This window comes from Cygnus atratus, chromosome 1, assembly GCF_013377495.2.
Source record: "Cygnus atratus isolate AKBS03 ecotype Queensland, Australia chromosome 1, CAtr_DNAZoo_HiC_assembly, whole genome shotgun sequence".
Lineage (NCBI taxonomy): Eukaryota > Metazoa > Chordata > Aves > Anseriformes > Anatidae > Cygnus > Cygnus atratus.
The window spans coordinates 140,607,698-140,632,696 of NC_066362.1; the positions used below are offsets into that span (position 1 = coordinate 140,607,698).

Below are 24,999 nucleotides of genomic sequence, written 5' to 3' on the forward strand. Positions count from 1 at the left end.
CTGGGCTCGGACAGCCAGCAGTCACTGCAGAAAAAGGGCATGGATTTCCTGAAACCCTGCATCTCCTTCCTACTCAAAGCCTATGAGGATTTGCTCTGAGAAATCATAACCACAAAACTCGCTGCAATCTGCTTCAGCTTCCATAAAGGGCAGGCGTTCTGCCATCAGCAGGAGTGATCTCTTTGGATGCTGACCTGGCCTGAAAGTCCCGTTTCTAGTCAAGACGGGTAAGAGGGTCGCAGGTGGGTGCTGCTCTGGCAAGGCCCTGACCTCTCCCGCTGGCTCTCCACTCAGCGCCTCACACCCAGGGGGCTGTGAGGAGGCATGGACAGCCACCACTAGCAGGGGAAGAAGTGAAGGGGGAACTAAACTAATGGTACCAGGGCCACTCGGCTGCTCTGTGCCTCCTTACATGCTCCTCTTCTCCTCTCTAGCCATCCTGGGATGCCGAGATGTTCCCACCAGGAGCAGCCCTGCCATGATCCCTGCAGTGCACAGCGCAGCCTGTGGAGGTTGTGGGATGGGGATGCATGAGGATCTGGATTGCAGCTACGTGCGGTATCAGGTACCCTGTGCCAGCAGTGCCTCCGGCAGCCTGTTATGCCCTGCATCCCACAGCGGGGCATTGCCCTCCGTATGTTACAAGTCGGAGAAGGGGAAGTTACGCTTTTGTTTCAGCAGGTTAAAGTTTATGAAGAAGAGTTGAGGACTCTGCCTCTCTTGTCTCAGCTCTAAGGGAAGGCTTTGCCCTGAGAACTAGCATGGAGATAACAGGGAAGCACTTCCCAAAGCCGAAGACAATGATTAAATCGGGAAGAAAAGCGGAGCACCATGAGCAGCGCCTTGGTTTTCCCATAACCATACTGACCAGGGGCTGGAAGTGGTGAGTTGAAAGAAAAAATAAAGAACAGAAACAGCGTCTTTCCTCATGAAGACCGATATAACAGAGGGCCAGCACTTGTTCGGTGTGCACCTTCTTCCAGAGGAGGCACACCTCCTTCCCCAAGCCGCGCCGAGGAGCCAGACCGCCCAAACCCTGACACGGCGCCTTCCACGCCGCTGTCCCAAGGACGACGCCGCCACCAGGCCCACCACCGCCACCACCAGGGCCACCACCGCCACCACCGGGGCCACCACCGCCTCCTCCTCCCCTCAGCCGCCCGGGGGCGGGGGCTCGGCGCGGGCCCATAAAGGCGGCGGCCCGGCCCGGCCCGGCCGCTGCCCGTCCGCCGCCCCCCGCCATGTCCCCGCCGCCGTCCCCGTCCCCGCCGCCCGCCCTGCCCTGGCTGCTCGCCGCCTGCTGCCTCTGCGCCCTGCCGCGGGGCTCAGGTAGGTCGGCGACAACCCCTCCCCTTTATATTTATTAATTTTAAAATAAAAGGGGTGCCTGCCCTCGGGGCCGCCCCGTCTCCTTGCATCTCTCTGTACGCGCTGTGTCCCCCCGCAGGGTTTCCCCAGCCTTTCTCCCGCTACAGGGACGGCGCGGAGCTGCCCAAAAGTCAGGTATGGCTCCTCTCCTCCTCCTGCACCAGGGCAGAGCCGGGCTGGCCGCCGTGTGAAAGCCCTGCGGGAGGTGGGCGCCGGGCTGGGGGTCCGACGGGGGTGTCCCAAGCGGCTGGTGAGGGCGGCAGGGGGGTGAAGCCCTCTGCAGCCCGGGGAGGTGGTGGGATGGGGATGTGGGGGGTTGGTGTGAAGGATCGGGCACACGGGACAGCAAGAGCCAGGCAGGCTCCTAGGCACCCGGTCCTGGCTCCCCGAGCTAAATGTGGGCCCCCGGCTATGAAAACCCGCTGTTAATGTCTGGTCTTTACTCTTCAAGCAACTGGCGCTGTGCTTCAGTCAGTGGATGGAGCTGTCTCACCAACCCCAGGTAAGCTGCCTTTGGCAATGACTTTCCTCTCCTGCAGGCACACAAACAGCCCCGTGCCCCCCAGCACCGCATGCTGCGGGACCCCCGAGAGCCAGAGAGCTTGCTGGAGGATGTGCTGTCCTCCTCGCAGGGCTAACTCGGTCCTAGGGACAGCCGGAGTGCTTTTCTTCCCATCACAGTGGAGCACGAAGCGCTGCTGAGTGCTGCGGGAGATACCAGTGGGGTCCTGGATGGTGTAGGGGGGTTCTCTGAGGTCCTCAGAGGCTTGGGGAGCAGGGGGAGGCTCCACAGCTCGTGTCTGCAGTGGTGCCGCTGGCCCGGAGCTTGCGAGCACTTCAGGCAGCCGAGTGACTTTGAAAGAGCAAGCCCGCTGCCTTCAGCACCGAGCCCAAGGGTCATTTCCATTTTCAAAGGGTTGAGAAAGTCTTTGTAGGATCAGCAGTTATCTGGAAATTTTGAGCTTTTTTTCTGATATCTTTCAGTCTTGTAAGACTGGTGGGAAATAGTTCTCAAAGCCAGTTATTCGCGTGTCTTGCATTTTATCTCCTGTGCTGTAGTTATTTCTCATCTGACGTGACTGTGTACATAAGCAAACCCTTATTCTGTACAAGTGAGTGTGCAACACCCCCCCACCACGCTCTTCCGAGGGTGTCTATTTCACCCCCACCTTTTCTCTCTTGCTCCTTGGGAGTCCTGAGATAAAATCCATTAAAAGAGCTGTGGTAATTGACTTCAGCACAGTTACTCTCCTGCCTGTGATCACTTATCCTACAGGTGTACAACTGGACCATCGTGATTTTAGCATCTAATGATAGAATTATCCCTGTTGAATATAGTGGGCTCTGTGGTCAAACATACCAAACAGTTTCAGCTGAAATGCTTATAGATGAAAATGTGTACATTAAATATGCCAAAAAAACGGCCAATTCTTAGAACACTTAGCATAGGAAAGTGTATTTTAAATATGAAAGACTTATTTAAATCTCTTTATCGTAAGAGACTCTACTGACAACATGAGTAGTACTATGTGCATTCTGCTTGTGCAAAATGTTTGTTTTTCATCTCATAATAGCTTTAGGAAGTCTTACCTTGCTCTGAGTGGTTTGAGTGGAACTGTGTACAATTTAAATTGCACTGGGATCACAATTAAGCCTGTTCTGTGTAAAAACCCTGTATACTACATCCTATCAGGAAATGTATTAAACTGCTGTTTGACTTTGCAGATCTCCAGCACTGTTTTGGATCTTTGTTATTCCATATTCAACAGCATGCATACAAATGAGGTAAGGTGTAATTGCTTCGTTTACTTAAAAGCATCCCTTACTTAAATGTTTCTCCAAAAAATAATGTATAATCTAATATTGTCATGAATCAGGCGATGCAGGAGAGTAACTATGAAGTATATAAAAGAATATTTCTTTTCATTAGTGGTTTGCATGTAATTCTTAATTCCATTACATTATAAATCAAATTGCTGTTTTTAGACCTCAGGAGCCAAAATGTCACCTTGCGACTAGGGCTAGCATTTTAACCTGACCCTTACTTTTGAATAATACAGGGTTAAATAGGCTAAAAACAAACAAACAAACAAAAAAAAAACCACACAACATTGGTTCAACAGCATATTTAAGATAGTTCTGAACACGGAAACATTATGAGCTGCTTTACTGTTTTTTTTTTGATGCTTTATTTAAGCGTTTTTTTGTGTGTGTGTGCCTGAATCAGATTCAAAAGCTTAAGCTGAAAGATTGAGTTATTGAGTATAGCACTTCCTCATTGGTGCAGTCATATTAGGACCTAGCTCAATGTCAGTTCTGCTTTATACTGCTTTCTTATTATCACCAGTTAATCAACAGTTCCTTTCCCATAAAATTCACACTGCCCGTAGGTATGTTATGAAAGCTAATTCACTTGTGGAGCTTATAGACACTTGTGGAGTCCTATAGTTGTGATTTAATAAAAAAGAGCCTTCAAGACAATAATAGAAAGTATTTTGACGTGTATTTCACCTCTCTTCTTGCCAGTGTCTTTAGTTGATAATTTCTTGCATGTTTTCTTAAAGCAGCTATAAGAATGTACAATACTGAAGTTTATTATATAAAGATTCTAGCATTTCAGTCTTAAATGTCCACCGAATGTTTTGAGTTCAACATTAACTCCTGTGCTTCTACAGCTTAGATAATGAGGGGACATTCAGAATCAGCCAGTAACTTTGAGTGCAGCCCTATTTCTAAGGCTGATTTAGTTAGGAAACTTGCCAAAAATTCACCCTCTGTTTTGAGTCCTTAAGACTGGGAGCTGGATCCCATACAGTAACCTTTTAAGAGGTACAACTAATACTTGTCACATATCTGCAGTAGGATTTCTAGGTGTAGTCTGATTAAGTGGTGGACTGAAGCTAAATGAGATATGGAAGAACTAAACAAAAATGCTAATTGTTACCCGGCTGTTCAAATCTCTTACAACATGAAGCTGTATTTTCTCAGCCCACGACGACTCTGGAGAAGACACTGCAAACGTGAGTCTATACGTGGTGCAGCAAATGAAACAGTTACAAAATCCTACTGATTTCACCTGGACCTGAACTTTTTTCACAATCCGGTGTTTGTGTGGTTTTATTTAAATTTTGATTCAGAGTTGTAGATTAAGCAGAGAAGGCAGATGGCGTTTCAAGAGAAGAGATGATGCCTCAGCATCATGAAAGGCAAAGTCAATGGCAATTTTGGCATAATGGGACTTGAACTCCATTTGAGGAACTTAATCTGTTGGGACAACTAACAGACTACTCAGTTTCTGCATCTAATCTTCAGGTATATCTTGTAGCTGGCACTTTCAAAGACATCAATAGGAACTAAATATCTAAACCCAGCTACATAAGAATAATCTCCATTAATCCCCTCCTAAAATCAAGCCAATGCACTGTTTAGAAGCTCATTTGTTGCCATGTTTCTTCCATAGGATAAAATCATAAATTAGATAGGATATTTGAAAATTAGTCTAACTCAGGAGTTGGTATCTCTTTACTTGATATATATCATCTGAGAACAAACAATCTTTATATTCTCCTTCTTTGCATCCTTTAAAGCATTCTGATTGAGCATGTACTTTTCTTCTTTGTTTCATACTGAGCTGGCATTAATGGGACTTGTTCTATAAATCATTGCCTCAAGGCTTGAACCAAGAACAGGTTAACGAGGAAATCCTCATCTCATACCCTGAATCCCAATTCCCTCCTTTCATGTATATTTTTCTTTTCAAATTCCTACTCCCCAGTTTCCCATCTGCACACATTTCCTGTGATCTCCTCATTTGTCTTCATATCCTCACTCATTATATGTGCTTGTTTTTCAAGCTCATCCCAGACGACTAACAGACTAGAGCAGTGAGAACTAAAAGCAAACTAAAAACACCTTCCCCTCCATCCACCTTCTTCTATGTTCTTCCCACAAGTGGTGCAGGGGAACAGGGAATGGGGGCTGTGGTCAGTCCCTAACGCTTTGCGTCTGCCCCTGCTCCACGTGGGGTCCCTCCCATGGGATGCCGTCCTTCCCAAACTGATCCTGCTGGGGCTGCCCACAGGCAGCAGCTCTTCAAGAACTGCTCCCACATGGCTCCGTACCACGGGGTCCATCCCCCAGGAGCAAACTGCCCCAGCACGGGTCCCCACGGGCAGCAGCTCCCCCCAGGCCCCCTGCTCCTGCGTGGGCTCCTCTCCACGGGCTGCAGCTCCGGCCCGGGGCCTGCTCCTGCGGGGGCTCTCCATGGGCCGCAGCCTCCTCCAGGCCACATCCACCTGCTCCACCGGGGGCTCCTCCAGGGGCTGCAGCGTGGAGATCTGCTCCATGTGGGACCCATGGGCTGCAGGGGGACAGCCTGCTCCACCAGGGGCCTCTCCACAGGCCGCAGGGGACCTGCTGCTGCGTGCCTGGAGCACCTCCTGCCCTCCTGCTGCACTGACCTTGGGGGCTGCAGGGCTGCTTCTCTCACATTTTCTCACTCCTCTCTCCCAGCTGCTGTAGCCCAGCAGGTTTTTCCCCTTTCCCTAACTCTGCTCTCCCAGAGGCCCAGCCAGCATCAATCCCTGGCTCGGCTCTGGCCAGCAGCAGGTCCCTTTTGGAGCCGGCTGGAGCTGGCTCTGATCTGACATGGGGCAGCTGCTGGGCTCTGCTCACAGAGGCCACCCCTGCAGCCCCCCTGCTGCCAAGCCCTTGCCACGTAAAGCCAATATGCTGATGTAACAGTGGCTCTGGCTTAGAGCTTCTGGCCAGCCAGAAGTGTGGAGCCAGGCAGCTGTGCTGCAGGCAGGAGGGCTCCCAGACCTCACAGGTGTACCAGAGTGCAGGTTCAGAGCTTCGTTAGACACTAGGCTCGGTCTGCTCCCATGAAGTCATGGGGAAAGTTTCTATTCTTTGATGTCAGGATGAATAGAAAAATGATGAATTTCCTGAGGAATAAAAAGGGTGTAGGGGAAGGCTTAAGAACAGCAATGATGCCTGGGTAATTCAGAAGGGCAATCCAAAAGCCGGAGAGCAGCCCCACTTTAAGAAGGTAAGAGCTATCAGTACCATTCAAGCCTGAGGAATGGAGCTGCTGTGCTCACCACAGTTTGAGTTCTGTTTTGCCCCCCAGAGCTGGAAGCATGTTGAATGATGAGGTTGGTCAAAGTGAGATTTAAAATAAATCTTTAAAAAGATCCATTCGCTGCTGCTGTTCTTGTAGCTGTCTTCTCAGTTTGTACTGTTCTCTCTCTTCTCACATGGAGTGGAGAATCTGATCAGTGACAGAGGATAAATGTAACAAACCAAAGAAGTGACAACATCTTGATTAATTTACCCTGTCAACTTGCAGGAATCACAGATTGCTACTGCAGAATTTACAAAGAAGGTATGTAAATGTAATGACAAGTGAGTAGCAGTAGACGGGTTGTATGGCCATTTCTGTGTTTCTTTTGCTGCTTTATACAAGTAAATTTTTTTTAATGGTTGGGAAGAAAGCTGTGCTGACCCTGCTTCTGCAAAGAAATGCACCGTGTATAAAGCTTTCTTTTCTACATTTTCTCAAGCCTGTGAATCTTTAATTATGGTAATTTACTATATTTACACTGGACAAAATGGATAGTTGTTGAGATTGCCCTTTGGGTATTAATTTTTAATGAGCATTCTAGATGAACGGGCATTGGAGACTATCAGCATCTCATTGTTTGCATGCTGCTGAAAAATGCCCTGAATTATTGATAATCTGATGGACAGACACCAAAACTTGTAAACAGATCTATGGAACTGAGCTTTAAGTGTTTTGTTAATGGTTTTGTATTTTATTTTACAGGATAGTCACGGGACTCTGGGACGGCCGTTTTTCCTTTTCAGGGTATCTGAATCTTTTGCTCTTAAAGATTTGCATAACAGACAATGTTATATATGGATATGAGGAACTGCTTACCTTTATAAATTCTTGCTGCACTTGTTTTGATTAGATACCAAATAACCCTTCCTTGAAAGCTGAAGAAGCCATTTGCTTAAAAAGCTCTGGTTCAGCTAAAAGACCACAAGATAATGAGATCTGGGGTAGTAATGGACTAAACCTTTTTTCCTGGAAGAGGTGACTCTGCAATTGTCTCGAGTCAAGTCATCCAAAGATAGAAGTAGTATGTGGCTTGTGTGTTGGAAATGGCCAAGGTACCCTCGTACTAAATTCACCACATGAAACATGTGCCTGAGCTGACTGTCCACATGGTCTGAAAGGTCCAGTTAGTAAGTAAAGGTACACTGTGTATTAGGGTGAAAAGCCAAAGCAATGTTACAGAGATCATCATTTCCCTCAATTTTTTCACCCATTGGCCTGATGAACTATGGCACAGTCTAAAGCAGAATATGCTGGTCTATGATTATATGATTAATCTTATTTGATTGACACCAAACTAGTTATTAGGAATATTGTCAACACATCAGAAAAGAAATCTGTTAAAAAGGAGATTCTGGCAGGTAACCAGAGTCCCAGTTCAGGCCAGCCAGGTACTTTCAATCCTGGTATTTATATGCTCTGTTGGTCATCAGGTTAGTACCTTGATGAAGTGGGACCAAGATCCTTAATGAGAATAATTAAACTCAGACTATTTAACTGTTGGAGGCTGAATAAATACTTCTCAGGTTCAAAGGCAAAACCCACCATGCATGGCTCCCCCTGGTATTTGACATGTTGCCCCTTTAAAGGAAATCTTACTGCAGCCTTTTCACGTGCTCTGGGAGGTGTATTTTGGTGTGCATATGAATCTGGCATCTAATAGTAGTGTAAATACCATCTTATAAATCTATCTCATTATTGTATTTTTCAGCCTCGAAATGGAAGAACTATTGAAGGCAGTGGTGAGTAGGCCATCCAAAGGCGACAAGTATTTGTTCTGTGTTTCAATTATGATGATCCTTGTGACAGAAGGAGTTACTGAGGAGTATTATAAATATAGTAAAAACCTAGATACCCATTTGGATATTTCAAATGGTCTCTGAAAGCTGTCAGGGTAGAAGTGCTTTCTTGCATGCTCAAGGAGTTACAGTGTATACTTTTGACAAAAGGACTGTTTTCTTTCTTCAAGGTTGGTTCAGGAGGAGCTTTCATCCCCTGTAAAAATTATAGAAGTGATACAAAAATGATAAAGGTTGAAAACAATCCTTTGTTTCTAGAGGGTGTAAACTGTACTTTGAACATAAAAACTAGCCAGGTCCTTCACCATGATAAATATGTGCACTGACCTACGTTCCAAGAGACCTTCAGTCACCTAATCCCACATGAGAACCCACTAATACAGCTCTCTGCATGCAGAAGGGAGTCATTCTCACCTCAGCATTAGGATCTCTTTTTGAGTAAACATTAACTAAAAAGAGGTGGTGTGGTGATGTAAAGAAGGAGGACAGTGAGATCTAATATCATGTAGCTCTTCTTTATCCATCCTTGGAAGGGTCTGTTGAAGGTCTCAGCTTTAATGGGAAATGCACAAAACAGTCAATGTAAATGCATCTCCTTGTTACTCTTCTTCCAATCTTTTATCCCACAATAAAAGATAAATATTTTTTGTTTGCAGCATAAGAATTACATCCAACTCTTGGCTGGAAGGGTTGTTTTTCTCGGGGGGACGAGACAGGAGAATAGCAAAGAAATAATGCAAAGAAATAAAGCAAATAATACCTTTGCTGTATTTTCAAGATTAAAGCATTTCAGAAAGAAAGGAGACAAAGACTGTATCACAGAGCAGCATTGCAGTGTGCTTGCTCTGGTCTTACCCACAGCTCAGTGCCCTGAATCATCTGGGCTGCAGGATCAGCACTGCCTTCACTGCTTTGAATGAAAGTCAGTGAAGTTAGGAGATGGTGGAGAGAGAAGGACTGTATCCGGAGGGAGGATACATTTTTGAATGCAAGTAACAGATACGGGCACTTACCCAGTATTTCAAACTTTCACCTATTTTAATCTTTTGGTGCTAGGATTTGAGGACCAGACATACATAAGTGAATGCTAAATCATATTCAGATCAACTTCTCAACATAAAATGTGATTTTGTGTTGATTTGTTTCAGAATACCACGGAATATGAAGTTTGTGGGTTGATTTACTAGCTCGGTAACTTGGTTTATACAAAGAAAAGAGACTTCCTGTTGCCCTGTTCGTCTATTACGTGACTCAGTTGTCTGGAATTTAGTGTTCCATGTAATAAATTTGCAATCAGTAATTCTTCTTGTTGTCCTTTTTTATTGTAGCAGGTACTAAACCTCGTTGGGCTGTATTGTAGCATTGTCTCGTTCTAACTGTATTCAGAAGAAATCAATCATCTGAATATAGATAATGTTCAAATACTTTCAACAATGCGTTTTATATTTATTGCATATTCCTTAATAGGGTCATGAATGATGAGCTGTCCTTTTGACAAGAAAATATATTTTCCTATAATTTCAGAATATACATCCTAAACAACACATTAAAATTATTGTGGATATTTTCATGAATTATTTATTAATTTGAATAATTAAGGGGTTGAGTTTGATAAATGATGAACCCAAAGCACATTGAAGGAAGTGGAACACATACTGCTGTTCAGACAGGCGCTATTCAATCAGATGATACTTTTTTTTTTTTTCCACCTTGCCTTACTGGCTATCGTAAAGCACAAATGAGTCACTTATGAGAGATATTCTAAATATCCACCCTTTTTACTGAAATGGGGAATTAAAATCTGTGGTGCAGCCAAGTGTGTTTGCACTGTAAGGGGTGGGGTGATTTGTTTGGGAAGTTGGAGTTATTTAGGGACAGAAAGCTTAAAGTACTGAAATTGTTACTTCCTTCGGGAAAGACTATAATAAAAGGCGGGGTGGGGGTTACAAGGCTTACCTGGTGGAAATACACCAGGTTGGGATTCCCCAGTAAAAGCTGTCCCACAGCAGTGGTCTCCTCAAGTCCTCCATTATCTTCCCTTAGCTCAGGGAATTCCCTTAACATTATCTTCCCATTAACTCAGCCCTTGTACCATGGCATGAAACCATCTCTGTTACGCTGGGATAAGTGTCTGTGAATGGGGTTTGCCAGGTCCACGGTCTTCAAAAACATACCCTGAGAAACTAGTGGTGGTTTTGTGTGTGTGTTTTTGTTTTGTTTGCCTGGTGTGTTATTTTTATTTTTAACTGGCTAAGGTTCCAATCTGGGCTGTATTAGCAGAATTTTGGCCAGTAGACAGAGGGAAGTGATGAGTTATTTGGTTGGACCCTATCTAGGTTAATGTATCCAGCTGTGGGCCCCTAATCCAGGAAAGACATAGACAAACCGGAGCGCATGTAGATCCCCCCCAAAACCATTGGGGCTGGAGCGCTTGGTCCATGAGGAGATGCAGGGGCAACAGGGCTGGGTCAGCCTGGAGGAGGGATGGCTTCAGGGCACCTAATGGCCTACCAAAGGGATGCTGGCTTCTCTAGCTCCTGAAGTGCTAGGAGCCGGCTGGGAGAAAGCTAAACCAACCACAAGTGGTGGGGATGCACTGCAGTAATGCATGTAATTGCAAGATAATGATGCTAAAGCACAGCAATGGCGCTTGTGGCCTGTTTCACATCAGAGGCCAAAGCTAAAGACGATCAAGTCTTGCTCGGTTCTGCATGAACACTGTACTACAGGCAGCTCATGCTGTGCTCTTGCCATCAGCAGCGCCTTCCTCCACCCACAGCAGGTTTCAAGAATAACGTCTAGTGAGGCCTTAAAGCTGGCTAAATAAAAGTGATAAACGCATGGTAATCTGCAGGTAATTAGCTGAGATTCCTCAGCCGTGTTTCGGTAGTAACTGGCTCCTCTGTAACACGCACAGGAGAGCTCTTGTTCGCCACTCAGTGGAAACCTTTGCTCCCTGGAGCAATGCGAATGCCACCTGTGGAAGAGGAGAGCTTCATAGCGTTGACATGTAGAGATCATCCTTGGCCCAAAACTCTTTCTGAACATCCATCCCACTGCAAAACCCACAGCAGAAACTTGAGGAGTCCAGATGGGTGACAACAACAATCGGAAGGACAGAAAAATTTCAGTGAGAAAAAGGAACAAAAGCTCAGTTCCCCATGTCAGCAAGAGAAGGGACAAATAAAAGGGGACGTGACAGGATATACAAAGTAATGAGCATGTTTAGAAGAGTAAATCCAATGCTTATCCATCCTCCTGTAATGAAAAGGAGCAACAGGGGAGATTCAATTACTCTGAGAGGCAATACATTCAAGCCACAAAGGGGATTTATTTATTTTTTTTTCTGACACTTAATCAACTCCTGAAACTAGTTGCTGAAGCTTCGAGCATGCCGTTCGAGACAGCTCTGCTGGCTCTCAGCAAGGCAGGCACAACTTCACGCCGCCTAATTTACCTTGAAAATCACTCCAGGCTGGTCCAGGACCTCCTGTGTTAAAAGCCTGGGCTGCCGGGGCTCGGCTAAGCGGCTCCTGCAGCACGGCACCGCTCAGCAGAGCGCACAGCGAGGAACCTGCAAATGGGCTGGCCGGCGGGGGTGAGTGCTGCGTGCCCTCACCACGGGCTGCTTGCTAAAGAGCCAGAGCACGAAGCATGAGAGGAAAACCCTCCTGGCACTTTCCTTCGCTCTCTGAGGTCCCTTCATGCTCTGTTGCCTTGGACAGCCTCGCTCCCTGCCGGTCCCCCTTGCTCCATTTCTGCACCGTAGGTGGAAGGTGAAATGCACTGTGCAGGCTTCTCCCACAGTCCTAGGTCAGGCAGGACTCACAGGCATCAACTCCTGCTTCTAGCAAAGGGGCTAGCCCTTTAACGTTGCATAAACACTTTGCTGAATCCAGGATGCAAACAAGTTGTGGCAGAATTAACGCGACAAATAGTATTTATTTGTTCCTGAAGCTTCGTTGCCAAAATGCAATGAGCGGGGTTTTGCAGGGCTGATAGCACTCGCTCACAACCTGGCTCCCACCAGGCGGGCACACTTACTAAATCTCCAGGCAATGGCAAGCTGGGAGGGACTGCAAGTGCTGGAGGACAGAGTCAGCATTCAGGAAGGTCTTGGCAAAGATACATCTGGGGAAAAAAAAATGTATGGCTCACTGAGGATGAGAATAAGGTATCATACGTGCAGAAGAATAATCAGTCACAGCTTTGCAGAAACAGGGATGGGTAACTGCAAGCAGTCAAGTATCAATGTTTGGGAGAGCACAAAAATACAATGTGGAGTGAATGAGAAGTGAATAAGAAGCTGTAAAGGCAGACATGGGAGATTTTGCACTGCTTGCTGTAGGGAAGACTTACAGAGTAGCATTGGAGGAGAAAGAGGGAAAGGCAGCAGAGGAGAGCCCAGCAGAGAGGAAAGGCAGGTTAAGGGAAGCTAGAACCCTGAACGAAGAGGGGTTGGTTGCAAGAAGGAGGGTTTGAAGCGGGGAGTGATAAAATATTTCGTTTTAAGCTTACTGGTCCTGGCAGTAACCACCATGCCCATGGATACAGCCAGGAGCAGAAAGCTTAAAATGAGGAAGGATTCTCGTTATATCTGACAATCAGGAGAATGAAGCCCTGACTGATAGGCAGAGTTATCTTTTCTTGGTCATACAAATTCTCCAGGTGGACTGAAACCTGACTTGGACTGTACATTACAAAAGTCCTAGCTCTGAAATAACTGTGAGCAGCATTTTCTCTCCTCTGTGTTATGTCACAGTGCAATGTTTATTGCTAATTATGCTTCATTTAATGAAATTTAGTACCATTCTTTTGTTGAATATCTAGCATACTTCAGAGAGAAGTTACTCTGACTGCTTCTGCGGTGGAAGATTCAATCTCAGAGAGCTCAGCACTTAGACTGTACGTAGATGAAAGTTCATCTTGTTCGACACTCAGTGGAAACCTTTGCCAATGCAAATGCCACCTGTGGAAGAGGAGAGATTCATAGCATTGATATGTAAAGGTCAGTTCATCTTGTGTTAGTAAAAACTGTGACAAATGCCACCTTATTCCCAGAGCTGCACATACCCAGAGCTATGGGGCAGCCTGGGAAGGGCGCTGTCTTTGCTTCTGGGATGCTTGTGTAGCACAAGAGAAGACATCCCAGTGTGGAAAAAGAAGTATATGGATTACAGAAAAAAAAATAAAAAACGAAATGCCCATTTGGGATCTGCAAACTCAGACTGCATACAAACCGGAGTCCTTCGAAAACAAATGGGGGCATTCAGACGAATGGCAATGAGGACAACCCAAAGGCTGGTGAGATAACTGTCAGATATGCCCAACAAGAAATATTATCTAGGAGCTAAACACACATCAGCTTACTGCTCATCTCCTCTTCACAGCCCTCAGCAGGTTATGAGACAGAAGTATCTGCAGAAATTGCAAATCTACCTGCTCTAGATTTAAAACCATTTAACAAGACCAATCTGACAGAAGATGTGCAGCTTCCTGACAGGCTGGCCAAAAGCTCCCTGCACCCTGTAGCAGTTTTACTTGTGTATGTGAGGCCACAGAATAACCCTCTGCTACAAGACTGATATGCTTATTATTCTAAAGACAGCACCAAAATGTTTATTTCTTTGCTGGGCTATTAGAATCGAGCAGTGACTGCAGGATCGCTACTGGCAGCTGGGATGGATGCTTGTGTGGAGATCGCTGTGAAGGCTTGTCTTACCTGCCTGCTCCAGACAACTCACACATCGCTTTTGCCGCCCCTCTACCTTACCAGACAGAGAAAAAGCCTGTGTTTGACAGAGCTGGATGGCCGTAAACTGTCTTAATCCAGACAGTTATCACCCTGATAGGTTTCTCCACCGAACAACTAGAAGCAGCTGCCAAGTCTCCTTCTCTGGTCATTTCTGGATCTACTTTTTCTACAGTGAAGGAACAAAAATGTAACTGGTCTCATAACTGGTTATGATTCACCAGCTAAAAACTTGACACTTCTCTAGGGGAAAGAACGTTGCACACCAAATACCACCTATCTGTTATCCTTAAACCTACTGAGAGATCAATAGACAAAGTCTGAAGGAGAATATACAGCAAAACTTAAAGAAAAAAATGTTTTGAATATCTTTGCCACAAAGCTTTTGAACACCTTTACCACAAAGCCCAGGGGTTTCCGCACAGCAGTTCAGATAGTCCCTGCTGAATTCCTGCCTGGGGTGAGGAGCGCACATATTTCTGGAGTACAGCCATCTAAACGTAAAGCAGCGAAAGACCAGCATACGAACTAGAATTTCCAACAGAAAAGGCGAAATACAGTACACACATGAACTGACGCCAGAGTACAAAGGATCACCAATTGTGTGACCCATCAGAAAAGAAACAAAATCTGGGAGGGTAATTCAGTGCAGGACTGAGCTCCTGCTTCCTCTTGTGACCCTGGAGTGAAGGACTTGCCACAGCCACATGGGCACCATGGGTTCTCCATGGGCTGCACCATAGATCTGCTATGTAAATACCCCAAACAGCCTTTGTTTATAACTCGGTAGTCTATACCAAATTGTCTCCTCTATTTCCATAGCTATGTATAGTCGGTGTAGCATAACCACTGGGCACTGGGATACCCGAAAGTTATTTCATGACAGCCGGTACACTGCAGCAGAGCGTGTAGCTGGCTTTTCAAGAGGACAGGATGCTTAGCGCTGCAATATTGGGGCTAGGCAGCAGAGGGCAACGCTGCTAGCAAGCCTGGGATGCTCACAACAGAGGCACGCCAGGACCCACCCCGGTCTCTGCGAGGCATCACTGCCGTGCTGTGGCCGCTCGTGCAATGTGCTCGTTTGTACACGAACTCGGGTAACAAATGGGTTAAGACTGTGTACCCCTTGTACTCACCTGGACAAAGCTATCGGAGGCCATAACTTGTAATTTATTTATTTATTTTATTCTCCTTACAAAGGAAGCAGCGACAAAAGGTGGCAAACTTATAAGCACACAAGTCTCAGCACAGAGTGATCTGCAGGCACTCTGCAAAACTGATGCATCCATCAGCAAGATCAATCCCCTAGATGGGTAGTAGAAGAGCTTTTTTTTTTTTTCCAGGCATCATTTCATTTCCATGCTTCCATCTGCCCACAGCTTCATTGAATTGTGGAGTACCATGTAGACACATTTTCTAATGGCTGTTATTGAAAACATCCATTTTCCTTGACAGATAATTGCACCATACCACAATCGAGTTAAGAAAGTAATGCTACATCAAGATAAACGTGTTTTGTAGCACTGGTAACAAGAGAGCTGCCAGAGGAGCTGCATTTTGAAATTTTTCATTGCTTTGCTTTACAACTAAATCATGTAGCAGCCTTGGCTACAGGTGACTAGGCATAAGCTGAAATGTGTAGCATGGGATATGAGGGAACTAGCCAAGTGTGAAATTACTGTGCAATTAATGTCTTGTTTCAGAAAAGTAAATGAGCCGCTCTGTGATCAGCAGAACTAGCAAAGTTATTTCTATTAGATATGCGACTCAAGGAGGATTTCCTATATTGTATTTAATGAAAGATACTTTTTATTATCATTTCATTAGCATAATCTCATGCTGTGGCCCTTATTTCAGCCAGGGCATTCACAGGATCTCTTCCTTTCACAGAGCTAACGCCATGCAATTGGTAGGGATCAGCTTGTGGTTTCAGCTCTCCATCATATTTGCCTACAGCTGCGGATTCAGAAGTTAATAGAAGGGGACAGATGGATAGGCAAGCAAATGGTATGCTGCCATAAATGTTGTTTTCTTAGGAGTAAGGCCAGAAACTGAAGGCAGTAAGGCAGCTCAGTAGATAGGGCATAAAACGGTAAATTGGATGTCTGAGTTCTAGTTCCGGCTCTCTTGATGTATAATAATAGCCTACATTTCAGTGAATCACTTAAGTGCATGATCTCCATACTTCTCAAGTGCTTTGCTGGACAGGGCTTTACCCCTGTGTATGAGTTATTGCATGCATGCTACTGAAACGGCACCTTTCTACCTCAGCTTCCCCATTGGTGAAACGTGGGTATGGTTACTTGTCAGCTTCAAAGTTTTGTTATGATACCCAGTTCATTTCTGTTCAGAAACAAGAACACCTATTAATCAACCCTGTTAAAACCCAGGCCATCCAAGGAAGACAAATATTGATGGTCTAGATACTTGTCTGAATTTGCTCCCAATCATTATGTCAAGGATAAATAATGACATTAATTATCATAATAAACCAGTAATATTTATTCATTAAGTTTATCTTATAATCAAATGAGAGAATTTATGTTTACTTTTAAATCCTTCCTTAGATAATAGCTGTTATCTTATTATCTCTATGCATCATTATTTATCAGCGTGATTAGCTCTACCCCAGTAAATGCCTAAGTACTCTTCAGCATATGTTTTGCAAAACCAGGTGCCAAACCCAGTTCTGCATTCGTCCTGTTTAGACTGGTTACACTCTTAATGAAAAAATCTTTGTTGTTGTTCTACCCACAGGTTCCCGGATAGCTATCATTTCTCTGCTGATGTGTTATAAGACAGCAACCAAGTGTCATATTTATTTCCCTTCCTGTAGCAGACATTTGATCTGTTGGTGGCCCCTACCAGGGCTGGTACTAAACTTAATGAGCTACATTCACTTTTAACAAGCTGTGTGGAAGGGAGAATATGTCTGGAAAATATCAGTGGTCCTGTTGAGTAGGTAATGGAACACGCAGGTATAAATGCACAGCCATAATGGCCAGAAAGTACACCCTGACATTCATCTTGCTTGATAACTTTTATAATATAAAGCAAAGAACATCACTCAGTAATTCCTGCCACGAAGGGAATTATTCTTTGTTTTGCTTCATTCTATCATGAAATGCTACTCCACATAATAAATTTCACGTTCACTTCCTGCTGATGTTTATGCTGCTCTTTCCTTCACTGTCTACATCTCTTTTTCTATTTTTATAGCATTTTCATCTCTGGTCTCCTATTTCATAGTTTTTCACCACTTTGGCAACATTTCTCCCAACAACAACTTCTACACTGGCCATCCTCCTCCATTTGCCCTGGCACAGAGAAAGAAGGCTATGTCTATGATCTGAGGAGGAACATGGTCTGAAGCAGGTACCAGAGCAAGTTTCCTCTGAGAGGAACTGTAGGTCAGTAATGTAGTGAAAGCAAGATAAAACCTCCTAGATATGGAAGAGTCATTTTACTGTTTTTAAAACGACAATTAAAAAATATTTCTAGAGAGAGAGATCCATTGTGAAAAGAGATGAATTACAGAGGGTAGAAGGGGCAGTATAGAGAACCCTCAGCTGTGATCATTTTTTAACTAATGCATACTAATTTCTGCCACAGACCAGTATTTAATTTGTAATCTACGTTAAAGAAGATGACAGGGTTTTGTCAGTTTCTGGATCTTTTGTCATGATCTCAGTGGAAGGAAGACTAGGCCTTTCCAATGAGAGTGCTCTTCACAGAGAGACGCTTTAAAGGCAGGGCAGTCCCAGTGCATGTATCTATGAAGTTTCTCAGAAGAATGCTTCAATGGTAGGTATTAAGTGATGGCGAAGTGCTCGGTTGTTTACAAAGATATTATTTTACCTGGATTTATTCTCCCCTTGTCTTCTCATGGAAGACAGCCACTTACATACACTGGGGAAACCAGAGCGGAGGGCACAATGGAAGTGTTGAGCCAGAGGTAGGCCATGATCCACACTGCAAGGCAGCTTTACACCAGCGTATGTCCATCAGTCCAAACAGATGGACACCTAACTCCTAGTGGTTTAGCAGAAGAATCAGGCCTGTGCAATGCCATATAGGAAGAAGCTCCTCAACTGCTAAATAGGAAGCCCACAAAGGAAGGCTTTCTGGGTCTATTATTGAATGGTGTCCCAGAGAGTAGTGTACACATATATACCCACCCTGGAAAAGTTAGGCCCCAGCTAAGTTATCTGGTATGTTACAATGACCCTCATAGGAGAGATCAAAAAGGGGGAACTAAATTTGAACTGAGAAGGGATGTTAAAACTTGGAAAGGGAGAAGGACTGAGATGTATGACAGATGCTTAATTGTTCCTCAACAGATGCATGGGCTATGTGCGTGCTCCCTTACAGAAGTGAGTGCATTCCTTGGTGGATTCAGCTAGCAAAGTATGATTTAAGCCTCATCAAGCAATTGCATGTCTGAATGAATAGAGAAGCTCATAAAAACAAAACAAACTCTTTCCTAGCTCAAGCAGCAATCTTTACCGTCTTCTAAGCATGTCTGAAAGACTGAGAGATATCTGAGTTGCAAAAGAAAAAGTTGGCCAAGCATTGTGATGGCTTGGCACAGCCCCTCACTGTTTGCTGCTTTGTGTCATTAATTCAGCTTAACCAGTACCCTGGATTCAGTGCTTGCTGCAAGGAAAAAGAGCCAAGTTTCTCCTCTGACCTAGATGAAGGACAGCTATTTTCAGGTTACTGACTTGCACATCTCTTGCGTTCTGCATTATGCAAGGTAGGCTTATTGACTCTGCCATTTTATCACAACGTGGTATGGCCTAGAAGCGTACTTGTAGGCTGATATCACATCTGGACTGAACACTGTGAAAAAAAAAAAAACAACACACCAAGAAGTGTCAGTATCCCCACTGATGTACCCAGCCTTTGATTAATGGAGTCCGGCTCCCCTTTTCTGCTGCTGTGCTGGCTCTGCGTGGTATCTTCAGTTACTGCGAGTCCTTGGCAGCTGGACAGAACCCTAGATCCAACACCGTGAGCAAAGGGAGGTACTGGGATAATACAATTCCAATGTAGGCTGTTAGCAACAGAGCTGAAAGGTCTAATGCCTTGGGCTGACAGCAGCAAGTCTGAAAGAAAGTATAGCAACCAAACCAAGCCTTAGGTAGACCTCCTCTGTCAAGAGTGTGTGTAGGAAGATGCCTAAACCCTGATGCCAATGAAGAACAGAGGTACACCCAAACCAGGAAATATCTGAGACTCTATGTATGCCTTCCTTGGCCTGGAGCTCTGTGTTTGAACTCTGATAAAAGACGCAGCTAGGACATGGGGAAGGTTCTTTCTGTCCCTCTCAGTTTGAGGAATACATTTAAACTCTAATGCAGCTTGGTGACTAAGTCCCCCGCTCCTTGCTATCAAGGGAGATGAGAGCACAGATAGCGCGGGGTCAGCTTGCACATTTTAGTGGTTCATTGGCCACATACATCTGAGAGCATGACTGCCTCCTCTCCCCAGCTGCCAAGTTGTTGCTGGCATAATAAATGTTAAAATCATTACAAGCTGAGTTTAAGTGAGCTTGTCCTTTTCGGGGGTAGAACAATTAAGAAGACCCACCATGATACTTCTGGCAAAAATATCCTCCCAGATGCTATGCACAGCACTGCAAAGAAAGTCACACAGATAGCTGGAGAGAGCATAGCTTTCACTGCAGTGCTGGAAACAGTTGTTCCCTTCTCTCCCACGCACTCTTTATATAACCCCTTGTTTGGGAGTCTAATGAGCACTTGTATAAACAAAACAATGGCTTCCAGCCTTTCTAATACTTAGCAGCCTCAAAACATTCAATAAACATTAGCTAGTAAATAAGCAATTTGCCCCCTGAAGTCAAGAAAGTACATAAGCTGTGACACCAAGGAGAGCTGAGGAAGAGAGACTGAGAAAGAATTGGAAACAAGGGCAAAGTCTGACCCAGCTGCTGGGGCAGCCTCCACCAGCCATATGCCTCACATCTTATCAAAGTATTTATTTGGGGTATAGCAGCGTGCAGTCTGGTAACTAGCAGGGCTGAGGATATGCTAGAAGAAAAGATTATGCTTTATTATAATATATTTAAACTGACAATGGATTTTTAATCAAAGATTAAGAGCACCCCACTGAAGCATACATAATGCTGTAAACATACGTATCTTCAAAAGAAAGACCAAACAGGCTTCCCAGCTGCAGGAGAGAAACAGTATTAGAGAATTAATGAGAGTTCCCTGAAGTTAACATGAGGTGTTCTCTTTCTAATTGTCTTCAGACATTGCAAAAAACACAAGAATGAATCCATCAGGGGTTTAACATTTAGAAATGGAACATAAAAGCTATAGCAGCGAGCACAGAGAACAGAAGAGCCATAGCAAGACATATTTCAGGAACTAGCACATCTATAGGTCAGCCCAAACTACTAATGACAGTAGAGCTGCACGATAGCTGCTGGGACTCCTGTGTGCTCCAGGAATGCCCTTTCCCTGTGGTTCCCTCTGGACCAGTGTTCCTCCAGGTCATGCTTGCTTGTGCAGTTGTGCCAAAGAAGTGGGTGAGACACCGCCAAAGGTGATGCCTCTCCCCAGGCAGCTTTTAGAGTTACCAGCCTCCAAACTGGCCCTTGCAGTTGCGCAGATATGAGTTGGAGACCCCAGAGTGTCTACTGGGCATTGAGACCTGGAAGACCACATCTTCCTAAGTTTGCAGCTTATGGGGCAATGGAACACCACCTCATTTTTGCCAGCCACCCTCAGATAGTGCTTAAGCATGTAAGATTTTTGGCAGAAGTAGTTTATAAGCTGTACAGAATTGGTTATTCAGCAACTAATATATAAACACCAACCAGCACCACCCTGATGGTGGCCTTCCCTCTGACCCAGTCTGAGGCTGAATCCTGTGCCTTGGGCAGGACCAGTGCCTCTTGGCCAGCTTGTCTCAGCACAAGCTATGCAGCTCCCCAAATTGGGGCACCAGGGTGAAGCATGCACAGGAGTAGCTTGCTGAAAAGCCACGGGTTTTGCTTTTCAGGAAGAAAAAAAAGCCACCAAGTCCAAAGCAAAGAAACTTAACATGCATGAGGCCAGCAGATGCTGCGAGCAGCTGTGTTGACCCAGCAGAGGGAGCAGTGCAGCACTGCAGGAGCTGCATGAGCCCATGCTGCTGCTCGAGCACCCGTGCTGTGGGCAGCATCTTGGATGAGCCAGAAGCCGGTCTCTGAGCCAACACAGCACAAAATGTAACCACCAGCCTGACAGGGGAACAAGGGACTGTTTTTCTTCAAACACAGCTCATATTGTCAGTGTTGACTGAAACTGCTGTAGAAAAACATCCAGCAGCCCCCTAAGGAGCTGCTGTTACTTTCCAAGGCAACGGTTTATTACACAGGTCAGCGCTTCAGCACCATATCACCCTCTAAATCTCTGGAGAAACTTGCTTATGACTACACAGCTAGCAATGGCTGATCTTCCAGCTGCCCTCTAAACAACATTCATCCACTACCCACGCTATAAACCACTCATCTCCAGTACTCATAGCAGCCAGTTATACCAGGACTGACCTGACACCTACAGACTCTCCTCTATTTGCCTTTTCATGGCCTTGCCTCTAGTAGGAGCTTTCAGTGTACCCACATGCTAGAGGTTTTACATACTGAAAGTCCTGCAGTCCCACGATTGCTTTTTCCTGGCTTCCCATCTTCCATTTAAATTCTCTAGCCTGCCTAAACAAGGAGAAGAGCTCTCTGCAAACAGTTCAAGTGTTCCCAATACCCTCAAGACCGGAAAAACAAGGAGTTTTTCCAAGTTGCACTACAGAAAGCAGCAGCACCTTATGGATGACTATGGGGCAAACTCAACAAACACAGGCTCCCAAATCTTGGCCTAGTAGGGTCAATGTGGAGGCAGTTCTCCAAATAACCTTTTTGTCTGAACAGATTAATATATCTGAACCTAGTAGACAGTAGGGTCTTTCGATGCTGTGCTATAAGTAGAGAAATTCAAATGGCTGATAATGCACTTGTAATGTCCTAGAATTTAAGTGGCATCCTGCTGGTGAAGCTGTTAAATAAAACCTGTAGCACAACAAATGTGGTACGTCCTCACTGGTATTACAATCTAGAGTAAAAAGCCAGTAGTGCTTAGGTAGCCTTTCAAACCGTGTAGCTGTAGCACACGAGTTGGAAGGTTCTGGGAAAGGCTACTTTCTGGATTGCCCTTTAATGCATAGCTTTGCTTGATCTGGATCCTAATGGAACAAGCCTCAAAGAAACTAAGGAGCATCTCATCAGGATGCAATCTTAAGAAGACTTCCTAGATCTTTAAGGCTCAAACACTGACCATGTTTATACACTGTCTGTTGCAGACTCCTCAGAATGTACTCCATGAATGCAGAAACTTAGGAGAACAATTCCAACACTATCCTTGGACCAAGGCGTGTGTGGCGACACTCTGAAGTTACAGCACAGCCCTACTTCAGCATCCAAAGATGAGAGAAGATTATAAGGACAGTAAAGCTGATGTATAAGGAAGTCCAGTGTAAGTCTCTTGAGTGCATCTACTTACACCAAATAGTTCACTTCAGACCTCTTCATGGGCACAGTTGTCAGATGAAGCAGACTCTCACACGTATTGAGTAAGTAGATCCCAGCTACCCACCCCCATTCTTTAAAGACAATAGGCCAGGTTTCCCTAAAGAACTACACTGGGAAGAAAGTGATGCAACAAATATTTTATAGAAGGAGAGAAGACCAACATGAGTCCATTTTACACTTAGGTATTCATAAAAGTAGTCTGTTAACTTTCTTTTGAGGGACATAGGAAAACCAAACTAGCAACCCTGTCTTTAGCACTTCTGAGACGTGCACCTAGGTACACACACGAATGTAAACCAAAGTTGCCAAAAAGCATGTAGAGGTCCAGGCTGTGGAAGATACCAGCACTAGCAGCAACACAAGCTCAAGAGCCTGGTGGCAGCTAGAACTCCTGTGACCGGACACTTTTGTGGGGTGGTTTAAGAGACATGGTCTTCTTAGGCAGAAGCTCAGGAAGAACATTAGGTAGCACTCCTCCTTGAGCAATGGTCACGCAGGAGAAGAGCTTGTTCAGCTCCTCGTCATTTCTCACAGCCAGCTGGATGTGTCGGGGCAGGATCCTGGATTTCTTGTTTTCCCGGGCAGCGTTCCCTGCCAGCTCCAAGATCTCCGCTGTCAGGTACTCCAGCACCGCGGCCAGGTAGATGGCAGAGCCGGGACCAACCCTGTCAGCATAGCCACCTCTCTTAAGGAGCCTGTAGACACGACCCACGGGAAACAGCAGACCAGCCATGGATGATTTAGTTTTCTTTGGCACAAGGAGGAGCTTTGGGTTTTTCTTTTCGCATTCAGACATTCTAACATCAATCTAGTATGAAAGGAAGAGGAATTAAACAACAAAATCACCACCACCAAAAGCTTAGCATTTAAGTTCCTTCCATCCCACTCATTCCACTGCCTAATTGCTTAGAAGTCAGTTTTCTTTTCCCAGAAAGATTGCTAGCTGTTTCATACTTTTGTCTGAAGGAGCAGATGGGTCTGGCTGCTCCTCTAGGAGTCTGGCAAGTTTCCAGCCAAGAAGCATCTACAGGCTCAAACAGAGCAGCAGACCAGCCATCTGCTAGACCTCCAGGACTTTTCAGGAGAGCAAAGTGGAACTTAGGAGCAAGGCCTTCTGACCCTGCATCAAAGGAGTATTGCTGTTAACAAGAAAATTTAAGCAAAAAGCCTGCAGGGAATCTTCACTGAACTTACCTCTAGTAAGAGAAAACAAGAAAGCACCACACTAAGCAGCTTCTATAATCATAGCCTTGAGAGAACCCATACTATAAGTTAATATGTTTTTTTTTTTTTTTCCTGTTGTTACATCAGAAAAATATATCTGCTGGAAACCACTTCAAGTGGATCTTGCCAAAGGTAAGGGGACCTATTGCTGCAAAGTAACAGGTCACAATGAGAAACAAGACTTACAAGAAGAGAAGCTTTGCTTTTCACATCAGACACCAAAATTACTCTACTCAGCATACTATGCATCAGACTACTACAAATGCACGAGTGCCATCTGCTTGTACAGTATTCCTCCCATTTCAACGAGTCTCTATTACTTGTTACTGATAAAGTCTCTGGTACTGAATAGCATTAACTCCTCTTTAATGCGTAACACAAAGCAGCTAAAAGATGAACAGAGGAAGGTTCTGCTCCTTTGTATAGAATTGCTTTTAAGATTTGATCATTAGCTGTTTTTTAAGTAATGAGAGGCTCCACACAGATTTGATGAGGAACTAAATCAGATACCAAATTGAAGCCCTTAGAAATAGAATAAAAGGTTCTTACAGGAGGTTTCTGAGGGCCCTAAGGAAAATAAAAAAAAAATTTAGAAATAGCCCAGATAAGTAAATAAAATTAAATAACCACCTTAATCAACAGTCTTATGCTAACTCAGAACTTACAAAACTCAAGAGCTTATCTAACACTGAGACACAAAGTTTCTATTCTTAAAAACAAAATTTTACCTGAACAAGTTATTATCCTTTTCTTCAACAATATCATAACCCAAATCTACCAGACTACACTTCCTATGAAGAGCTGCCCCCTTTTAAACTCTGTAGTGGTAGCCATATCATTAGCACCTCTTCTGTCATTTAATGCCACCTGGGTGAGTGATGATTCAGCCACTCAAAATGGAAAACAATCAAGGTCACAACACTTGAGCAACTCGATACAGTACTCAAGAGCATGTGAATTTGTCACTATTCCTTGTAGAGCTGCTTAGCCCTTCCATCAGCTGATGTTCTCCTCTGAAAACATGTATATTATTTACTGACTTAACGAACAGCAATACCCCTGATTGGCAGTTCATTTATTACAGCTGGAAGGGGGCACAGCTCATCCTGCTGTAGTCATAAAGAATTAAACACAAGTTATA

At 44.8% G+C, this 24,999-nt stretch overlaps 2 protein-coding genes across 2 annotated transcripts; one reads left to right on the plus strand and one right to left on the minus strand.

Annotated features, from left to right (window-relative positions):
* Positions 1-1,223: 1,223 nt before the first annotated feature.
* NMS (neuromedin S) lies at positions 1,224-9,579 on the plus strand. The gene is made up of 8 exons (XM_035558088.2): positions 1,224-1,329; positions 1,448-1,503; positions 1,820-1,870; positions 3,094-3,153; positions 6,719-6,754; positions 7,196-7,237; positions 8,202-8,232; positions 9,438-9,579. The coding sequence occupies exons 1-8, from the start codon at positions 1,242-1,244 to the stop codon at positions 9,452-9,454; spliced, it is 381 nt and encodes a 126-aa protein (XP_035413981.2). The 5' UTR covers positions 1,224-1,241; the 3' UTR covers positions 9,455-9,579.
* A 13,437-nt stretch (positions 9,580-23,016) lies between these two features.
* On the minus strand, positions 23,017-23,367 carry LOC118253580 (histone H2A type 2-B-like). The gene has a single exon (XM_035558087.1). The coding sequence runs from the start codon at positions 23,365-23,367 to the stop codon at positions 23,017-23,019; it is 351 nt and encodes a 116-aa protein (XP_035413980.1).
* Positions 23,368-24,999: the final 1,632 nt, after the last annotated feature.